The sequence below is a fragment of the Myxocyprinus asiaticus genome, chromosome 42 (genome assembly GCF_019703515.2).
Source record: "Myxocyprinus asiaticus isolate MX2 ecotype Aquarium Trade chromosome 42, UBuf_Myxa_2, whole genome shotgun sequence".
NCBI lineage: Eukaryota > Metazoa > Chordata > Actinopteri > Cypriniformes > Catostomidae > Myxocyprinus > Myxocyprinus asiaticus.
Window position 1 is genome coordinate 4,345,916 of NC_059385.1, and position 19,818 is coordinate 4,365,733.

General features: G+C 38.5%; 1 protein-coding gene across 7 annotated transcripts in view; it reads right to left on the reverse strand.

The window, feature by feature from the left end:
* LOC127432558 (membrane-associated phosphatidylinositol transfer protein 2-like) overlaps positions 1 to 19,818 on the reverse strand; it is a 72,098-nt gene that overhangs the window by 19,919 nt on the left and 32,361 nt on the right. For 6 of the 7 annotated variants that reach the window (XM_051683791.1, XM_051683789.1, XM_051683790.1 and 3 more), the window contains exons 3-12: positions 13,369 to 13,583; positions 10,725 to 10,846; positions 8,857 to 9,090; positions 8,263 to 8,595; positions 8,079 to 8,174; positions 5,700 to 5,798; positions 4,532 to 4,596; positions 1,622 to 1,866; positions 983 to 1,172; positions 161 to 280 (exon numbers count right to left, since the gene is read on the reverse strand). In XM_051683791.1, the coding sequence (XP_051539751.1) occupies positions 161 to 280; positions 983 to 1,172; positions 1,622 to 1,866; positions 4,532 to 4,596; positions 5,700 to 5,798; positions 8,079 to 8,174; positions 8,263 to 8,595; positions 8,857 to 9,090; positions 10,725 to 10,846; positions 13,369 to 13,583 (1,719 nt within the window). Of the gene's footprint in view, positions 1 to 160; positions 281 to 982; positions 1,173 to 1,621; positions 1,867 to 4,531; positions 4,597 to 5,699; positions 5,799 to 8,078; positions 8,175 to 8,262; positions 8,596 to 8,856; positions 9,091 to 10,724; positions 10,847 to 13,368; positions 13,584 to 19,818 lie in introns of those variants that run through there. The other variant, XM_051683792.1, reaches the window with a different exon arrangement.

A 19,818-nucleotide genomic window follows, 5' to 3' on the forward strand; every position in this document is an offset into this window, starting at 1 on the left:
AACAACAACAACACAGGAAGTCAGTTGAAATAAGAGATAAGACAAATGTCCCTCTTTTATTTTATGTTGTAATTTATTGAGAGGGTTCATAAATCATTGTGTGGATGATCAGGCAGGCACATGGGTGTGTGTGTGTGTGTGTGTGTGTGTGTGTTCCCACCTGTACGCTGACTATACTGCCCCGTCGGCTGCTGTTCTGACTCTCTGACACTGTAATGTTACTGCTGCAGAGAGCATCAAATCCCAGAATCCCTCCAACACAGTCACCGATTAGACACACCTGCACACACATCACATCAATACATTATATACATATATGTGTAGGAATGTCAATTGAACTTTTGTATTGTGATGCATTTCAGAGTAAATCTGAATATTCAGCAGTGTTAATGTAAAGCAAGACTTGATTTATCCATCTTAATTTGAATGGGATGTTAATTGCTACGCTATGGCACTATTAGTTAAAGTGAACATGATTTTAAAATTGACCCCTTTTACATTCTTAATGCACATTACTGGTCTCATTGTGAACACATTGTCGGATGTTCTTCTAAATAAGTGTATACAATTTTTGAAATCAAAATATAATGGCTCTTTAATGACTTTCCTTTTTGTCTGACATCACCAAGCCCTTTTATTTTTCAACCACTCCCCTTCAAATCCAAGTCTTTTTTTTTATTTCGGAAATATTTCACATTACGGAAGCAAAATGGCATGTTGACTTAAATAAAAGATTGTTCAATTAAAACATTTCTTTTTACGTTTACATGCTACGACCAGGAACATTTTAGTAAATAATCTAAGTTTTTCTTTCAAAAACCCATCCTTTTAATTTCCATGACCTTTCCAGACCTTTCTGGTAACTGGAAGTGACATTTTTACAATCATTTTAATTCAGACAGATTGGCTAAGAGAACCATTTCGACTAATTCATTGGAAAGAACAATTCCAATGAATACCAAAATAAACCCAAACCACTGACTTGGCCTGTGAAAGTGGCCCCCTCCAGGGATTTGATGAAGTCACCGTAGACCTGATTGGCTCGCACTATGACCGTAGCCACGGCGTCTTGGTACTGTGGTGCAGAGGTGGCCAATAGGGGCAGGGCGGCCAGAGGGATGTGATCCTGACTGTTGGACAAACAGCCCTCATCATAGCTGTACGGACTCAAACTGTGTCAAGGGCACACAGAACAGAGAGCATGCTGGGTTATTACCAGACAGAAGCAATTTAACACACTGAATGTAAAAATAGATGTACAGTATTAAGTTTAGTTGACAGGTTTGAGATAACTACTAGTGTTGGGATAGCTATTTTTAAATGACTAGCTCGTAGATAGGCAAGCTACAGTTTCTAAATAGAAAAACAGACAGTCTTGGGCTATGTTCAGAATAGTATACTACAGATCTGAAAGTTTTGTTTGTCCTTTAATTTTATCTTAGTGTAGATTAACCATTATTAAAATAAACCACTATTTGTTGGAAATCTGAAAACTACAGCGTAATTATGATAGTAGTGTTGCTACTTTTAGTTAGCTATTTCCACTGCTACAGCTACTTACTGGCAAGGCTTTGGATCAATTTGTGTGTGTGTGTGTGTGTGTGTTTGTTTTTATACTCACTTTGACACCAGAGAGAAAGCCTCCACACACACCGCCGGACACGGCACCATGCGAATGGCAATGCGGCTCAAAGCGGTTGGATAATGAACCCTCATCACAGCATCAAACGCGCTGCTGATGGTGTTGACATCACACTGCTTGCCGTTCTGGTCACCGATGCCCGTGTCTAGGATGTTTCCGCCATGCAGGACAAGGATGAGGACGTGGATTTTGGAGGGTTGTAAACACTGCTGTGACGAGCAATCCTGAGGAGACATTTAAATGTCTGTTTCTGCTGCATTTCACATACATCCACACAAACACTCATGACAACATGCAATTGTGAACGACAACTATTAATAAACACGATACAGACTGCAAGAGTAGGGTTCCGAAGGTAAAATCCCAATCACAAAATGATTTTTTTGCAATAAACTTTTCAAGACAAATCTTTTATGAGGAACAGTTAAAAGAATTGTTCACCGACACATTAAAATACTGTTATTACTTACAAGGATTTTACTTTTCCTTGAAATATTTAAAGTCTTTATGCAGCTCTTTTTCATACGACAAAAGTTCATAGTGACTACAGCTCACAAAATGAATGAATATGAATAAATAAAACTTTAATATAAACTAGTCCATACGAGTCGTGCACTACATTTCAAGTCTTCTGAAGCCATACAAAGCGTGCATTGGCATGCAGAATTCAAAAGTGGTGTGTCAATGTGACTGACGGAAAACGGCATTGGTTCTCGCTTGGGTAGTATATGAACACTGCACACCATTTTTAAATTCTGAACGTGAACGCGGCCAAGATGCGAGCTTCAGTTTACGGCAAGATAATTGTTAAATAATGACTTTTTATTACTGGTCTGTTCCTCATGCAAAGCCATCGTATATCTTCAGAAGACTTGGAAAATAGTGCACAAGTCATATGGTCTACTTTAACGGTGATTTAATGTAGGACTGGCCGAAATATCAAGTTTGCTGGCGATATAAAATTAAGCAATATTGTGAATATCGTGATGATTGTAGTGCACTTTGTATTTGGCCACGACATTTCTAAAAGAGTGTGACTAATTTCATGATCCTTCTGGGCTGCACAAATAATCAAAATATTATCAAAATGTCAATATTGTCATTTGTGACTACTAAACTGCAATAGGCTTCATTTTAATTCAATGTATAGATGTATCTGTGTGCCTCAGATTGAACAGGTGAAGTGTTCTGATGATACGCTGTTTTTTAGCAAACTCAGAGCGGTTCATGTGTATTGTGCAAGCAAAGTACTGCATATTCATGCACTAGGGCAACTGCAAACAGTGCTACAAGTTATTATACAAATCTAAAAACTGGACACGATATTACAGAAAAGGATCAGGTGACTGCGCTTCAACAGATTTGTCATGAGCAACGTTGGCCAACTGACTAAGGTGAAGTAAATACGACAAAATGTATTGTTATTGTACAAAACAAATATAATCCTCATAATAATATCATAATAAAACCTCCAAGTCACATACTACTAGTCAAAGTGTCCACTATGCAAACTGACATTTATGACATCACAATAAGATCAGGGTAAATACTGTATCAGATGAACTCTATTCAAACACAATCTCTATCAGTGACTCCCACGACACATGAAGACGACTTCAACTCTACATGTTTTCTGACAGGGCACTAAATCGCTAATGGTTCTAAACTGATGTTTAAATGGGTGGCGTTGTGACTCACAGCTGGGCATCTGCGTGTTCTACGGCTACGCTTACGGATGGTGGAGCGTCGTATGGACCTGGGTCTCTGTGGACCAGAGTTAAAGAGCACTGACATGAAACACAAAAGGCCCTCAACTCTCGACCATGCTCTTTGAATGAAACCCTTCACCACCATGAGAAGTTGACTATATGCTGATGCTGTCTTTAAGACCTCCTGGAACGTTCCTACTTATGATCTCATTTGGTAGTTCTAATTAAGATGTGATGTTTTCAAGTGACATTTGTTGCATGGATGTAATGAATCCCGATCTATCATTTGTTGCATCATCTCTTTGATATATGAAAAATAAAAACTCCAAAATATAACTATTCTAGAATATAACAGAATAATATACTCTATTTTCTAATTGTCTTAAAAATGCTTTATACACTTTCTGGGCATTTTTGTAGATCCATTTTTTAAAGATATAATTGTCGTGTCCTTTAAGACCCAAGGTATGTAATAATGTTTGCCAAAACGACCATGCATTTAAGAGTTAAACTGACAATGCGGCAATCATGCACAAGATGCTGAAAAAAAAAAACAGCGAGATGAGGCAAAACAGTCAAATATGTTCATCTAGTGCATGTTTGCTCAGAAAATCTATTAAAAAAAACAGCGCAGATGAACTCAAAAATGCATTTGGTGTGAATGGCCCCTAAGGCAATTGCATATTTCTTTCATTTACTAATGAACAAAAAAAAAGCTTTTTCAGTGCTGGTGCTTGATGTTACCTTATTTTACTGTTCATATACTACCACAGCAAATTAAAAGAAACTTAGTTTGGTGGTTCAGGCCAATCGCCTCATAAACAGGCTAAAGAGCAGTATTTTCTGGCAATGTTGATAGCTATTCTTCATCAAGAGTACACAAAATGTGCACAAACAAAACTGTACAGTCTGACTGACACATGACTGTGAGAGCTATTGCATAACATGCCCTCAGAGAAGCTTTGATGCTGTTGTTTTACATCAGCATTAAAGCAGCGTAGCTGCTCTTGGCATGTGCAGAATATTTGCTCCATTAGCACAAGTACAGATCAATGCATCTGATCTCTCGCTGCTGCAGTTGCATTAATAATGCAATGGCAACAAATCCACTAATGTCATCATTTAATCTTAGCAATATGCAGTTTTTATGTTGAGGAAATTATGCATAAGTGTAACATACCTCATTGAGGCGGTCCATGCTGGCCGTCCCAGAAAACTCCACCCCAGATTCTTGATACAAGTCACCTAGAAATACAACTGAAATCTAAAATGAATGCACTCTTGTAATGTTTTGGATCATCACTTGTTTACTTATTAAACACCGGGTATTAAAAGTCTGTGGAAATCTGCATATAAATGCAATGATTTTGCTAGACAGTGAATATCGCAATGATTTTAATGCGCTTTTTATTTAGCCATTAAGTCCTCTAAAGACCAGGTCATGTGTCTAGCTCCATGTCCATTCCTAGTTTTTTTATGACTCGTGTGTGAGAGATGTTTTAATAGTATCTCTGATTTAGTATTGAATAAATAATAATAATAAAAAAGATTAATTTCAGTGAATCAGTTCATACTATTCAATACATCTATTCAAAACTCTGAATCAATTATTCATTTGCATAATCATTTAAGTCTTTGGGTTGCATTTAAATTACATTAATGTATTCATGTTTAAGTAAAAAAATTGTAAATGTGGTTTATTACCATGTTTATTGGTGAACACATTATTCTGGTCATTTAGCGAAAAACAATGTTAAAAACACGTCTTACTTTAAATTAACATTTTAATGTATTTTACTTCTTGCATTAAACATTTTGAATCTATTTGGCTACAATGGATGTTTGGTCGAAGTGTTGTTCTCTCTAATTGGGGAAAACTCAAATAATAATAAAAAAAAAAAAAGTTTAAGCATTTTCACAGCAAAAATATAAATATTAAGATATATGTCAATGCAACAAACTGTATAGTACCCAGTGTTAGACATGGATTGTCACCTGGTTTTCATCAGCGCAAAATCTATATGGCCAGTAGGTTCTGCCATTACTGAGTTCTCATCTCATTAATAGCTTGAAATTCTTTGTTATTACTTCTCTAAACCCCACAGGGTCAACGGGGCTTTATTATGAATAATCCTATTACAGATGTGAAAACAGACCACCACCTTCCTCAACCCAGACGGAAAGATGCCGGGAGATTAATTCTGACAGTAACACGGGCAGGATCCTGTTTTAAACTGCGACAGCACAATGATGTGACACTTGTTTTAAAAAATAAAAACAAAAACTTGGAAAAAACCTTGTTACAGCAGGAAGAGCGTGTATGTTCCTACAGAAATGACGTCACATACCCTGGACTTCCTCCGCTGTCTCGATTTTATCCATCAGGTCGTTAGAGCTCCATTTCGTGATCTCCTTGGCAAAGATGTCCTCATTGTCAGAAAGGTCCTCTGTAAAATGAGGAGTCAGCTTTTAGTAAAAAATCACATATTCATAAATATGTTTTTAAACTGAGGTTCAGAGGGGTCCCACACCTTTTGAACAATGAATTTACATGATTTTTTCAGTCATTTGTGTTTTAAAAATCATGTAAGGCTCTTTAATGATCATTGTATAAATATTTGAGCCGCCGAAACATTTTAGAGCTCAACATAACTAGAAAACATTTGTCACTATGGAAATATCCATGACTTCTTGGGAAATTATGATTTATTTTTAAAGGACTTAATGACTATTGACCAGGCCTGAAAAACACTATTTTAAAATTCTGTAATATTTCCAGGTTGTCCATGACCGTGGGACCTTTTGGTTTTGGTGGGGCCATGGGATTTTTAAAAAGAATATTCTAAAAGTTCTGGACCAATTTTATGATGTTTCCATGTGCTTTTGAAGCTTGACAGTCACAATCGCAATCCTTTCATTATTAATACAGGTTTGGAACAACTTGAGGGTAAATTAATTTAGATTTTTGGGTGCACTATCCCTTTAACATTGCTCCTGCAAAGCAGTATCACTTTTATTTATTCGATTTTTTTATATTTGATAAAGTATATACACTCACCGGCCACTTTATTAGGTACACCTGTACATCTACTTATAAATGCGATTATCTAATCAGCCAATCATGTGGCAGCAGTGATATGTATAAAATCATGCAGATGCGGGTCAGGAGCCTCAGTTAATGTTCACATCAACCATCAGAATCGTGAAAAAATTTATCTCAGTGATTTTGACCGTTGCATGATTGTTGGTGCCAGATGGGCTGGTTTGAGTATTTCTGTAACTGCTGATCTCCTGGGATTTTCACACACAACAGTCTCTAGAATTTACTCCGAATGGTGCCAAAAACAAAAAACATCCAGTGAGCGGCAGTTCTGTGGACAAAAACGACTTGTTGATGAGAGAGGTCAATGGTGAATGGCCAGACTGGTTCGAGCTGACAGCAAGTCTACGGTAACTCAGATAACCACTCTGTACAATTGTGGTGAGCAGAATAGCATCTCAGAATGCACAACATTTTGAACCTTGAGGCGAATGGGCTACAACAGCAGAAGACCAAGTTGGGTTCCACTTCTGTCAGCCAATAACAGAAAACTGAGGCTGCAATGGGCCTACCATTTGTGTACCTCAGCAGAAATCCAGATTTGTCAGAACAGGCGATGTTTTTCCAATCGTCTACTGTCCAGTTTTGGAGAGCCTGTGCCCACTGCAGCATCAGTTATCCTGTTCTAAGCTGACAGCAGTGGTACTCGGAGGGGTCTTCTGCTGCTGTAGCCCATCCACCTCAATGTTCGACGTGTTGCATTTTCACAAATGCTTTTCTGCATAGAACTGTTGTAACGTGTGGTTATTTGGGATACTGTCACCTTCCTGTCATCTTGGACTAGTCTGGCCATTCTCCCCTGACCTCTGTCATTAACAAGCCGTTTTCGCCCAGAGAACAGTCGCTCACTAGATGTTTTTTGTATTTCGCACCATTCTCTTTGCACTCTAGAGACTGTTGTGTGTGAAAATCCCAGGAGATCAGCAGTTACAGAAATACTCAAACCAGCCCATCTGGCACCAACAATCGTGTCACCGTCGAAATCACTTTTTTCCCCATTCTGATGGTTGATGTGAACATTAACTGAAGCTCCTGACCCGTATCTGAATGATTTTATACATTACACTGCTGCCACACGATTGGCTGATTAGATAATCGCATGAATATGCAGATGTACAGTTGTACCTAATAAAGTGGCCGGTGAGTGTACTTAACGTGCTTTATATTTGTAACACAGAAAGTAAACAGAAAATAACAGAACGATGTAGGCCCAGAGACAAAATATACATTCAGAAAAAAAATTTTTTAATGAAGATGTAATTTTCCATTATTCTGCACAACAGTGAAAACTCAAGAAGCGTGTGCAATTTTCATTGCGCTCCTATAACGTTAATTATCAAAAAGACATGAAGCTGAAATAAAATGCAGTTGTTTTTTGAACTCTTTAACATTTTGTTTTTTTGTTTGTTTTTATTTAACATTGTATTTTCCCCCTCCATTATTTTTTATTTTTTTTTAAATCACATTTTGGGGTGGGGTGGGGGTGGCACATACGTTTGTTTTTTTTTTGTTTCTTCAAAAGGGGGTATAACCTCATCCGAGTTTGGAATGATATGAAGGTGAGTAAATAATGACCAAATTGTAATTATTGGGTGAAATATTCCTTCAGGTCATTGTTAAGCATTACCATGAGCATCAAAGAACTCGTCATCTGTGCTGTCCTCAGAGTCTCTAGCGATACTCTGCATACGCCATTCAGAAATGCTGTGGCATGAAGGGCTTCCTGTGTGCAACACACAAATGATATACATCACAGAAGTGTCTAAATTTCATCATTTCATTCTGGAGTTTATTATATAAGGTGAACTTACCACCCCTCTTGGAGGAGCGTGAAGACCTGGAGGAGGTGGACCACTGCTTGGTCAGCTCTCCTCGCGCCTGTAGAGTGTCTCCCATGCTCCTCGCCGTACCATCTGCCTCGATGGAGCTGATGGCCTCTTTGTTTTCGAGCTCTTTCTCAGGGTTGGTAACCGTGCCATTGTTCTCGCCGCTTTCTTCATTGCAGCTGTACTGTGCCATCTTCTGCGCAAGGGCCAGCTGGGTCTCCAGCTCAAGTTGCCGGATGTCCTCCATGGTGAGACCGTACCACTCATCCTGCCAGCACCACGCCTGCCGATGGGCACGGACCATCACCTTCCTCAAACCTGATGAAAAAATTATGGGAGATTAATTCTCACAGTAACAGGATCAGAATAATGGAGTATTTAAAAGTGCCACAGCACTGTAATGTAACACTCATTCAAAAATACTTTGAAAAGAAAATTATAAACCCCTCATGACTGTTTCAGTGTCAGAAAGTCTGATATCTGATCATTTCACCTATTTATGACATGGCATATTAAAACCTTAGTAGACACCCATATCAAAAAGTAACCCATGAACATTGTGTAAATGTCTGCACTTACCCACGTCGTGAATGAAGCGTTCAATCTTAGACTGCATGCCCCAGTAACGGAACTCCACTTTGCACAACTTGTAAGCGCACATGACGGGCATTGTGCCTGGGTTGTTGCTGATTTCCAAGATCCAGTCGTCGGACAGGGGGCCCCGCTGGGTTTTTACAGACTTGAAGAGTTTAGGATCCTCCTCGGCCAGGTACTCATGAGGGCCAATGAAATCTTTCACAATGTCAATGGGGTCTGTGAAAGACATTTGCTCCTATTAGTGATCACAGTTTTGGGGGAACAAGGCACAAATGGTGAACGGGTTGATAATGAATCAATTAATGGAAAACATATGAATGAATCACTGAAACGTTTTGAACTTTCTGAATAGTGAAAACATGAAACCTGATTTGTCTATGACAGTAAAACCTGATTTATCTTACGTCTTATGCCGGTTGTTCCATTTTGCTTTTAATTCTGTAGCATAATGACAATTGGTTGGTTGGTTGTGTTTACAATTCATTAATATCTGTATCCACGTCACCACTGTGGACTAGGGTTGGGCAATATATAAATTATTCACATCATTGTGATGATCCTGTTGATGATATAAAAATACATGCTGACACATAACTACATAACTTTTGAGATTTATTTTTAAATGCCATTTCTACCAGCCCTATTGTGGACAGAACACCGTATTTTTCTATGGCAAAGTAAATCATTTTTAATGTTTAAAAAAAAAAAACCACTTAAAATGTTACAAAAAATTGCTTTTTGTTTAGTATTTTTGTTATTATATTTAGGGAGCTAATTCAAGGGTTGCTTCCTCAAAAGTACTAAAAGAAGCGTTAATGGAATTGTTAAGGAACCATAACTGTCAAGTGGAATCAGAATCAAAAACAGAATTGATGAAGAGTCCCTATTGTTTCCAACCTTACTCTTCTTGGTTTATTCACTTTATTACTGTGTAAAAATAATTACTTCTAACTTCACAGCTACACACTTTGCAGGTCTTTAATAATTCACAGTTGCTGGTCTTGGGTTGTCTCCTACTCGCACACAGGCGTGTCAGCAGCAGATGGCCTCTAGGTGTCTCTGCAGCATGCTAATGCAGGCACATGCTCCAGCCCGAAATAGAGTTATGTAACAGTATTGACAGGGCGCTTCCCCTGCAGTGTTTGTCTGTCTACATTCGGCACAGACAGCCTCCAGTACCTGTCCCAGAGTGCAGTGGCGCTCTCGCACAGCGGCACGTTACCCAACAGCAGCGTGGTAATATGTCAATGATGTAACACGCTGTCTGCATTTTAAACACAGACAGAGGCATGACACAAGAGCTCTTCCTGCTCATATATTGCTCGACAGTTGAGTGCGCAAGGGTCTGTCAGAGCTACACAAACCAAGCAGTGCTCATGTGGTCGATAGTGTACAAGAATGCTTTTTCTAGACACAGACTTGAGGTTTTGCTTTTGAATCTGTCAAAAGCGCCAGGTTTTCTGGAATCCGGCTGACCTTTCGTTAGATTGTTACGGAAGTACATCGTAAGTATACGGAAGTATATGTTAATGCTATGGAAGTATATTAATGACAAATCTTTGAAACAAAAGCAGCACACTGAATTGCACAAATGGAAAAATAAATACATTGCATTACCAGTGTCTGCATTTCTGGAGATGTAGTTTCATATGGTTGTATATTTAATTTAAACTGAAAACGTTTCGCACAAAGTTCAGTTCCAATATATTACCTGTTATTATTTAACAGGTAATATTTGGTCCATTATATTTCGTTTTGCAAAATTGCCTCTAAAATTTCAGTGATTTAAATTTTACATCCACCAATTGCAACCCTCATGCAGAATAAAAATGAAGAAGGTGCAACTGTACCTATGTCCCGTTGTCTCTTCTCGTTAGAGGACATGTTGAAGACATCATTCTGGGTACCTGTGTCAGGCTTGTAGTATGTCTCAATATCGATGGAAAACTTTTCGACAAAGGGACATGTGTAGCTAAAGAACACAGGAGAGATTAACATCATTGACGTAATTTCATTACATCAGTGCCGTGCATTATCGCAACCTGCGAATTTATCTCATCTTTACCTAGGTCTAGTCTACATGTATCCTAAACCTTTAATTAGGTAACAAATACACATGCAGTGGGAGGTTATCCCCATTTACTTCCATAATCTGACATATTTTCGAGGAAAACAGGATATTCGTCGAGAATAAATATAGGGCAGGACTTGCTTGTGTCCATCAGGAATTACTTGGATCATGCAAAGTGGCCATTACATACCAGAATGGAGCCAGGTTGTAGGAGGATAGGGGTTGAAAAGTAAAGCCCAAAGTATACTTTGGTTTTGACACGAACGCTTGGTGTCTGCATACTGTCGAACATGCAGCCTTGCAAAGTATGCGTGCATACACAGGTGGCTGGGGCATGCACACTACGACTGCTTTGAGATGCTAGACTATTTCTCTTCAGGAGTTTAGATCCATAAAGATGTCTTTATATTCCTTCAAGACTCAAGTTATACAAACGCAGGTATCTCCTGACCTTCTCACACGTGCGTTGTTGACATGCACGTCCACTGTTGTTGTTTCCAGCTTTGTCTCCTGTTGTTTAGCGGTGATTACATCTTCTAGCGCTTCTTCGTGAGGGCAATGGCTCAACCTTGTGGACCCACTAATTGCAAATAATTCCAGGCGCATGTGCATTTTGCGTATGTGTGTCTGACTGAAGTATACTTTGGGCTTAAGTGGGACTGTTGACGTCAGACAAAAAGGAAAGTCGATTTAAAGGGATAGTTCACCAAAAAATGAATATTATTTATAATATGAATATTATTTATGAATATTTACTCACCCTCATGATATCCCAGGTGTGTATGACTTTCTTTCTTCACCAGAACACATTTGAAGAAAAACAGAAAAATATCTTAGCTCAGTAGGTCCTTAAAATGCAAGTGAATGGAGATTTCTCTTTTGAAGCTCCAAAAATCACAGACAGTCAGCATAAACATCATAGATACGACTCCAGCGGTTAAATTAACGTCATCTAAAGCGATACGATCACTTTTGGTGCGAAAATATATCAATATTTAAGTACTTTTTAACAATAATCTAATGCTTCTGAGAGGGTGGAGTTCAAGCAGTCTCTCGTGTGACGTATTCGCGTTGCCATGATACAGAGGTAATCTCACATTCTCCACTCAGTTGAGACATCCAGGATAAGCAAACAAACGCACCATTGTGAGTAAAGAAACAGATAAATCCAGATCTAAACCAAAACCAACCAAGCTAATGTATAGCGTTCCTCCTACTCACTTGTAAACAGTGCTGCTCTTCCGGCTGTGACGCTTGTGAATCAGTTCTCGCGTGTTTCAAATGCCAATGTATTTACTTAACATGCGCGTACCACTGCTGACCGGAAGCATGATTTAGAGTTAAAGAAAGTACTTAGGGGGGCCTGGGTAGCTCAGCGAGTATTGACGCTGACTACCACCCCTGGAGTCACAAGTTCGAATCCAGGGTGTGCTGAGTGACTCCAGCCAGGTCTCCTAAGCAACCAAATTGGCCCGGATGCTAGAGAGGGTAGAGTCACATGGGGTAACCTCCTCGTGGTCGTGATTAGTGGTTCTCGCTCTCAATGGGGCACGTGGTAAATTGTGTGTGGATCGCGGAGGGTAGCATGAGCCTCCACATGCTGGTAGTCTCCGTGGTGTCATGCAAAGCGAGCCACGTGATAAGATGCGCGGATTGACGGAGGCAACTGAGACTTGTCCTCCGCCACCCGGATTGAGGTGAGTAACCGCGGCACCACGAGGACCTACTAAGTAGTGGGAATTGGGCATTCCAAATTGGGAGAAAAAGGGATTAAAAAATAAAATAAAAAAATACTTTTCTTTTTCGCACCAAAAGTGATCGTGTCATTTTAGAAGACATTAATTTAACAGCTGGTGTAGTATGGATGACGTTTATGCTGACTGTCTGTGATTTTTGGAGCTTCAACACAGAAATCTCCATTCACTTGCATTTTAAAGGACCTACTGAATTTAAGATATTTTAGTGTTCTGCAGAAGAAAGAAAGTCATACACACCAGGGATATCACGAGGGTGAGTAAATAATGAGAGAATTTTCATTTTTGGGTGAACTATTCCTTTAAAGGCAAAGCAAGTTATTCCACTATGACAAAAGATTACAAAGACAAACTTTTTTTATTGGGAATAACATGCACCAAGGAATCATGCACAATAAGATCAGGAATGTTCATTAAGAAATTAAATAGAAAGGAAAGAAAAATTGGGGGATAAAAGGACCTTTGACAGAATTATTTTGCACAAACGAGTCATGCAAAATAAGACTAGGAACATGAGAGTTAAAAGTACAAAGGCTCATTTTTATTTCATGTCAACTTTAAGACCAGTGCGATGAGGCTCCAATGTTAAAAGCTGTTATTGGTATTTATCGGAGGACTCTTAAAAGAGAGCCAGTTTGTGTTTTATCATCAGAAAGTTAAGGCACTCACCGTGTGCGGGTGTAAGGGTAGGCGTTCCAGGATTCCTCCTCCACACGAAGAGCAGCTTTCGGCAAAATTGAACGGAACCAGCTGGGAATGTGTTGGCCGATGTGGTAGACCTTATGTGTGTACTGACCAGAGCCGCCCGGCCCGTCCGTATAGGGTCGGTTCTCCAGGATCTCCACCCCGCTGCCCTCGCCTTCGCTCTCTTCACGACTCTTTTTCTGGTGAGAGGAAAAGATCGGGGGTCAGGGAAACTTTGCAATGCTTATAAAGTGTCCTGGCAACAATTAAGAAATATTTTGCACTGTAGAATCTGAAACATCGAAACATGTTTAAAAAAAAGGTAAACAACCATGATATGATAACATTGTGCACTGTATTGATCAATCAGCATTCAGAACTGGAATTTTCCATTTTATAAAGAAGCTTAAAATATCTCAGGACAACATTTTTACATTTCTATTTGAACTAATTATGTTGGCTTGATAAAGACTTTGTTTAGGGTTTATCTGAAATCCCTAAACCAAGACCAAAATTATCAGTTGTAACTGCCGAGCTAAATCCACCAAACTTGGCACAGACCTTCAGACTGTTCTGACTTGCGTAGCTACATCTTCTCTAATTGTTTGGAATAAAGGTTTTCAAACAGTGGACGATCAAATTTCGAAAAATCCCATATACTTACATTGACAGAATATTCAAACAGGCCAACAGAAAGCTTGTTAATTTAAACTCCAACTTTACAAAATGTCAAATGTAAACAAACACACACAAGGCCTGCAATATCATGTCTTTATTTTACAAAGCAAAATCTAACAATCCATCTATCTTTCTGAAGGTTCTCTCTATCTATATATCTATCTACAGTTGGAGTGAGAACATACACCTTAGCCAAATACATTTAAACTCAGTTTTTCACAATTCCTGACATTTAATCGTAGAAAACATTTCCTATCTTAGGTCAGTTAGGATCACTACTTTAAGAATGTGAAATGTCAGAATAATAATAGAGAGAATGATTTATTTCAGCTTTTACTTCTTTCATCAGAAGTTTACATACACTTGGTATCTTTGCCTTTCAATTGTTTAACTTGGGTCAAACGTTTTGTGTCGCCTTCCACAAGCTTCTCACAATAAGTTGCTGGAATTTTGGCCCATTCCTCCAGACAGAACTGGTGTAACTGAGTCAGGTTTGTAGGCCTCCTTGCTCGCACACGCTTTTTCAGTTCTGCCCACAAATTTTCTATCAGATTGAGGTCAGGGCTTTGTGATGGCCACTCCAATACCTTGACTTTGTTGTCCTTAAGCCATTTTGCCACAACTTTGGAGGTATGCTTGGGGTCATTGTCCATTTGGAAGACCCATTTGCGACCGAGCTTTAACTTCCTGGCTGATGTCTTGAGATGTTGCTTCAATATATCCACATAATTTTCCTTCCTCATTATGCCATCTATTTTGTGAAGTGCACCAGTCCCTCCTGCAGCAAATCACCCCCACAACATGATGCTGCCACCCCCATGCTTCACAGTTGGGATGGTGTTCTTCAGCTTCCAAACCTCACCCTTTTTCCTTCAAACATAACGATGGTCATTATGGCCAAACAGTTCAATTTTTGTTTCATCAGACCAGAGGACATTTCTCCAAAAAGTAAGATCTTTGTCCCCATGTGCACTTGCAAACTGTAGTCTGGCTTTTTTTATGGCGGTTTTGGAGCAGGGGCTTCTTCCTTGCTGAGCAGCCCTTCAGGTTATGTCGATATAGGACTCGTTTTATGTGGATATAGATACTTGTCTACCTGTTTCCTCCAGCATCTTCACGAGGTCCTTTGCTGTTGTTCTGGGATTGATTTGCACTTTTCACACCAAACTACGTTCATCTCGAGGAGACAGAATGCGTCTCCTTTCTGAGCGGTATGATGGCTGCGTGGTCCCATGGTTTTTATACTTGCTTACTATTGTTTGTACAGATGAACGTGGTACATTCAGGCATTTGGAAATTGCTCCCAAGGATGAACCAGACTTGTGGAGGTCCACAATTTTTTTGAATTTCTCATGATGTCAAACAAAATGGCACTGTGTTTGAAGGTAGGCCTTAAAATACATCCACAGATACACCTCAAATTGACTCCAATTAGCCTATCACAAGCTAATTGGCTAAAGGCTTGACATCATTTTCTGGAATTTTACAAGCTGCTTAAAGGCACAGTTAACTTGGTGTATGTAAACTTCTGACCCACTGGAATTGTGATATAGTCAATTAAAAGTGAAACAATCTGTCTGTAAACAATTGTTGGAAAATTACTCATGTCATGCACAAAGTAAATGTGCCTAATCAACTTGCCAAAATTATAGTTAGCTAATATGAAATCTGTGGAGTGGTTAAAAAATGAGTTTTAATAACTTCAACCTAAGTGTATGTAAACTTCTGACTTCAACAGTATCTATCTATCATATCTATCTACTGTATCTATCCATCCATCCATTCATCTCATTCAGACATAGGATTTGTCAAGCCAACATCAAAGTTTGTCTTGACAAATTTTACCTATCTAGTTGACATTAATGAAGCTGTAATTGTGGAATTGTTACATGTCCTCTGAGGTTAAATAAGATGAATGACAGGGCCTTAAAGTTGGCACACTTTGGTGCAGATGGCCACATAGATCCCATCGGCCATGAGGCTGCATTAGAGAGATGATAGCTGCCAAATTAAAAGCTTACAGCACTTGCTTAAGGCTTCCATTAAGGTGAAGTTTGTGCCAGAGAGAGAGAGTAGAAAGTTAGACTGTTTTAACTCCACCACAAGCATTAAATGCTGACACAGTTCCGAGATATGGAATACAAGGGAACTGTATTACTGCGGAAGCTGGTAGCATTTTAATGAAGAGAGAGATGACAAAACGAAGAGGTAGATCTTTTAGTTTTTTATTAGTGATGACTGCTTAGGAAAGCATCACTTAAACTACTGACCATTGAAAGTTTTAAACTTGTCTGACACTGTTTGTGCTATGGTACCTTGAGGTTCACCACTACATGTGCTAAGCGGGAAGAAACCACACAATCACATTGTGGTGTTACTGTATGTAGAAGAGGTGAGCTGTCAACAGCTGGTGGTGACAGAAGAACAGACAGACAAATGGCAGATGAGAAAGAGAATGGGAGGCAGAGACAGTGCAGGATCTGTTTATGCTCATCGTCCCAGCGTGCAGCCGCCAGCACTTCATTATAGTGCTGACAGATGACATCAGGCCCCGCACCCACTACAATCAATCGCTAACAAACACACGGACACCACTGCCCAACGATTCTCAATTGGTTTTGTTTCAGGACGCAGGTTTTACTTTGGACATCAAGAGGCGTCCCAACACAGTACCAAAATTGTTTATTGTACAAAAGTAAACAAAAAATGGCCTTTATAAAACAGAACCCTGAAATTTAGTACTATTGCCATGACCTGCATAAGTCCAACAAAATGCAAAATGAACTTTATGAAATTGAAATGAAAATTTACTATTTTGTAAATGTAGAAACAACAGCAGAGGTGTGATTTTTCTGCCCAACACATAGTTTAGTTCATGGTTTTCAAGGATGTGTCTAATTAAGCAAGCTTCTACTAAGATTCAAGTGAATTTGCAGCAAAATACCATTGAATTTGTTTGGACGCATGGCCTTTTGCACAAAAAACAAAACTGACCAAAAATATAAGTAGCCCATGCAACATGTAATATTTCAAGTCTTCTGCTTTGTTTGAGGAAAAGACAAACGGAAATTTAAACCGATATTCACTGAAAATCTTCCTGACAAAAGTCATATGGATAACAAAAAGGGTGCATCGCTTTTATGGTGCCTTATTGTCATTTTTAAGCTTGATAGCACCAGTCCCCATTCACTTTCATTATAAGGAAAGGAGCGACTAGGATAATAGAAAAATAAAAAATAAAATCACCTTTTGTATTACACGGAAGAAAATAATACACTGCAAAAAAAAAAAAAAAATAACAATATATATATATATATATATATATATATATATATATATATATATATATATATATATATATATATATATATATATATATAAACGTCTTTAAAACAAGCAGCAGAATGACAAGTCTTGTTTTCAGAGAAATCTAACACAATTTAATAAAGTTTCTGCTTATAACGAGAAAAAAACAACTTTTTGCCAATGGGGTGAGAACTTATTTTGCATTTGAATAAAGTTTTTTTTTGTTCTTACCCCAAAGGCAAATAGTTTTGGAAACCAAATGAAAAACAAGACAAAAAAAATACTAAATAAAAATTCTTTTTTTTTTCTTTTTTTTTTTGCAGTGGACGGGTTTAAAGTGACATAAGGGCGAATAAGTGATGACAGACTTTTTGTGTGAACTATTCCTTTAAGTAAGGCCACTATAACTAATACAAACTAATTCAATCTTTGAAACTGCAGCCAAAATGAAACTGTTTCACCTGGCATGATTCCCTTGCACTATAACTGATAACACATTTAGCGTGGATGACTTTAATTTGAATAAAAAAATCCAAGAAGATTTTTTGGTGCTCTCAAGTTGATTTTTTACCACCCAGGATCTGCCCTTAAAATATTCATCAATCGGCTGCACCCTTAATTTAGCATCTCCGCAGACAAATGGAAGTCAAACGTAGCCCTATATGGTCATGGATCATGTGAAAGGGGTTTGACCTCGGCACGACGCACCTCTGCTGCCGATCTGCGAATAACAGAAATCACAGGATTGACGTTGCCCTGGCAACAGGCCTGCATCATCGTGACCGCTCCCTCTTGCACTGCAAACAAATGACTGCAGCGAGCGGCACGCTCTGGCTGATGTCACAGGTATCCATGGCAACCGGAGCTCAGCTGTGACGCTGCAGAGGAGGAGGAGGGTGGGGGGGATGTCGGACCGAAGGGGGAGAGAGAGAGAGAGAGCCATAGAGAGCGACTTGTGGTGTTGCTGTGATGGAAGACAGATCAGAAAGGAAGCTTCGGAAAATGAAATGCCTGCTGAGTTTTTGCTTGTACTGATCAATTACCAAAGTGCAAGTGCAGAACTCATCTGTTTTTTACAGAAACAGAATAACTGCATATTTTTGGCAAAGTACTTTAAAGATAACATGTCTTTTTTTACATTATTTTAATTTATGTTCCTTGAGGTTCACTTATAATATTAGTCATATATTTGTAAAACATGATCATTCTGTCCCTCTGTCAGAAACGCTCGGTTTTGGTGCTGCTTCTCCTTAAAGTCTTGACAGTAAACGCCAACTGTTCTGACTGGCTCTCTGCTCTTGACTGACCTGCCATCTCACTGCTCACCGCTAACACTATGTGTTGTTGTGGAGGCGGTCAGGTGCAAATGTCTACCACAGTGTGACATCATAATGTGGAGGAAGTAGAGAATGAGTCGTTTTAGCAGCTTGGTTTCAAAAAATGCTCTTTTTGCAGTGAGGAGGAAGTTTTGAGTTCTGAAACTTACAGTAAGTTTTTATAGTACAACGGCCTCTTATGTTAAAAGATCAAGGAAAATCGTATTCCTCGTGTCATGACCCCTTTAAAGTTTATTAGGGCTGAATAAAAACATAGATTTTCACATTAATCGCAATGTGCATTTGAACATTCCCCATATCGATTGTTAAAATCCCAAGATCTTTTACTATATTTTGCACAACCCTCTACAACGCAAGTAAATCACTCGCTTATGCAATCAAATTTTGTGCTATGCGACTAACAATGTCTGTGATTAGCTACTGGCTAGTAAATGTTCAGATTTCACTCAGCAGTGATTGAGTGGTATATTGGTGAAGAAGTTTAGCACAGAGATCCTTTCACTGCATGTTGAAAGTAAAAGTTTGGATTGACTCATTCGGTGTAATGTATGTCCAAAGACGAGATCCACACAATCCATTTATCATTGAATTTCTCTTTAAATACACTTTCTGTTCTTTACATTCAGTTCTTTACAGAAGCCGATTCTTGTTAATATGTGCTCAAACAAAACACTTCAGTGAGATGCTGGCTGGACTGCTGCTATTCTTAAAGAGACAGTACCGTTTTAGCTCTTGTTCTGCATATTAATTAAAACACTTGCAAATCGTACAAACTATGCATTTAAATAATAAACATGTAACAAAATATGTATGTTCAATATATATTCACTTAATTGTTTATTGATGAAATGCATGGAATATGTACACTTTAAAATATGACCAAAATTATATTAAAAAAAAAAAACATGATAAAATAAAATGTGTGAAATTATTACAGTATTTTCATAATGTACCAAGTTAGAAGGTCGCTTGTATAACTAACAGCATTAGCTGAGAGATTTTTTTTTATACATTAGCAAAATTGACATTATAACTAAAACATATCCAAATTAATCGGAATTGAAACGAAATTATGGATGTGCATGAGTAATCAAGTAATAGAGATGTGATGGTG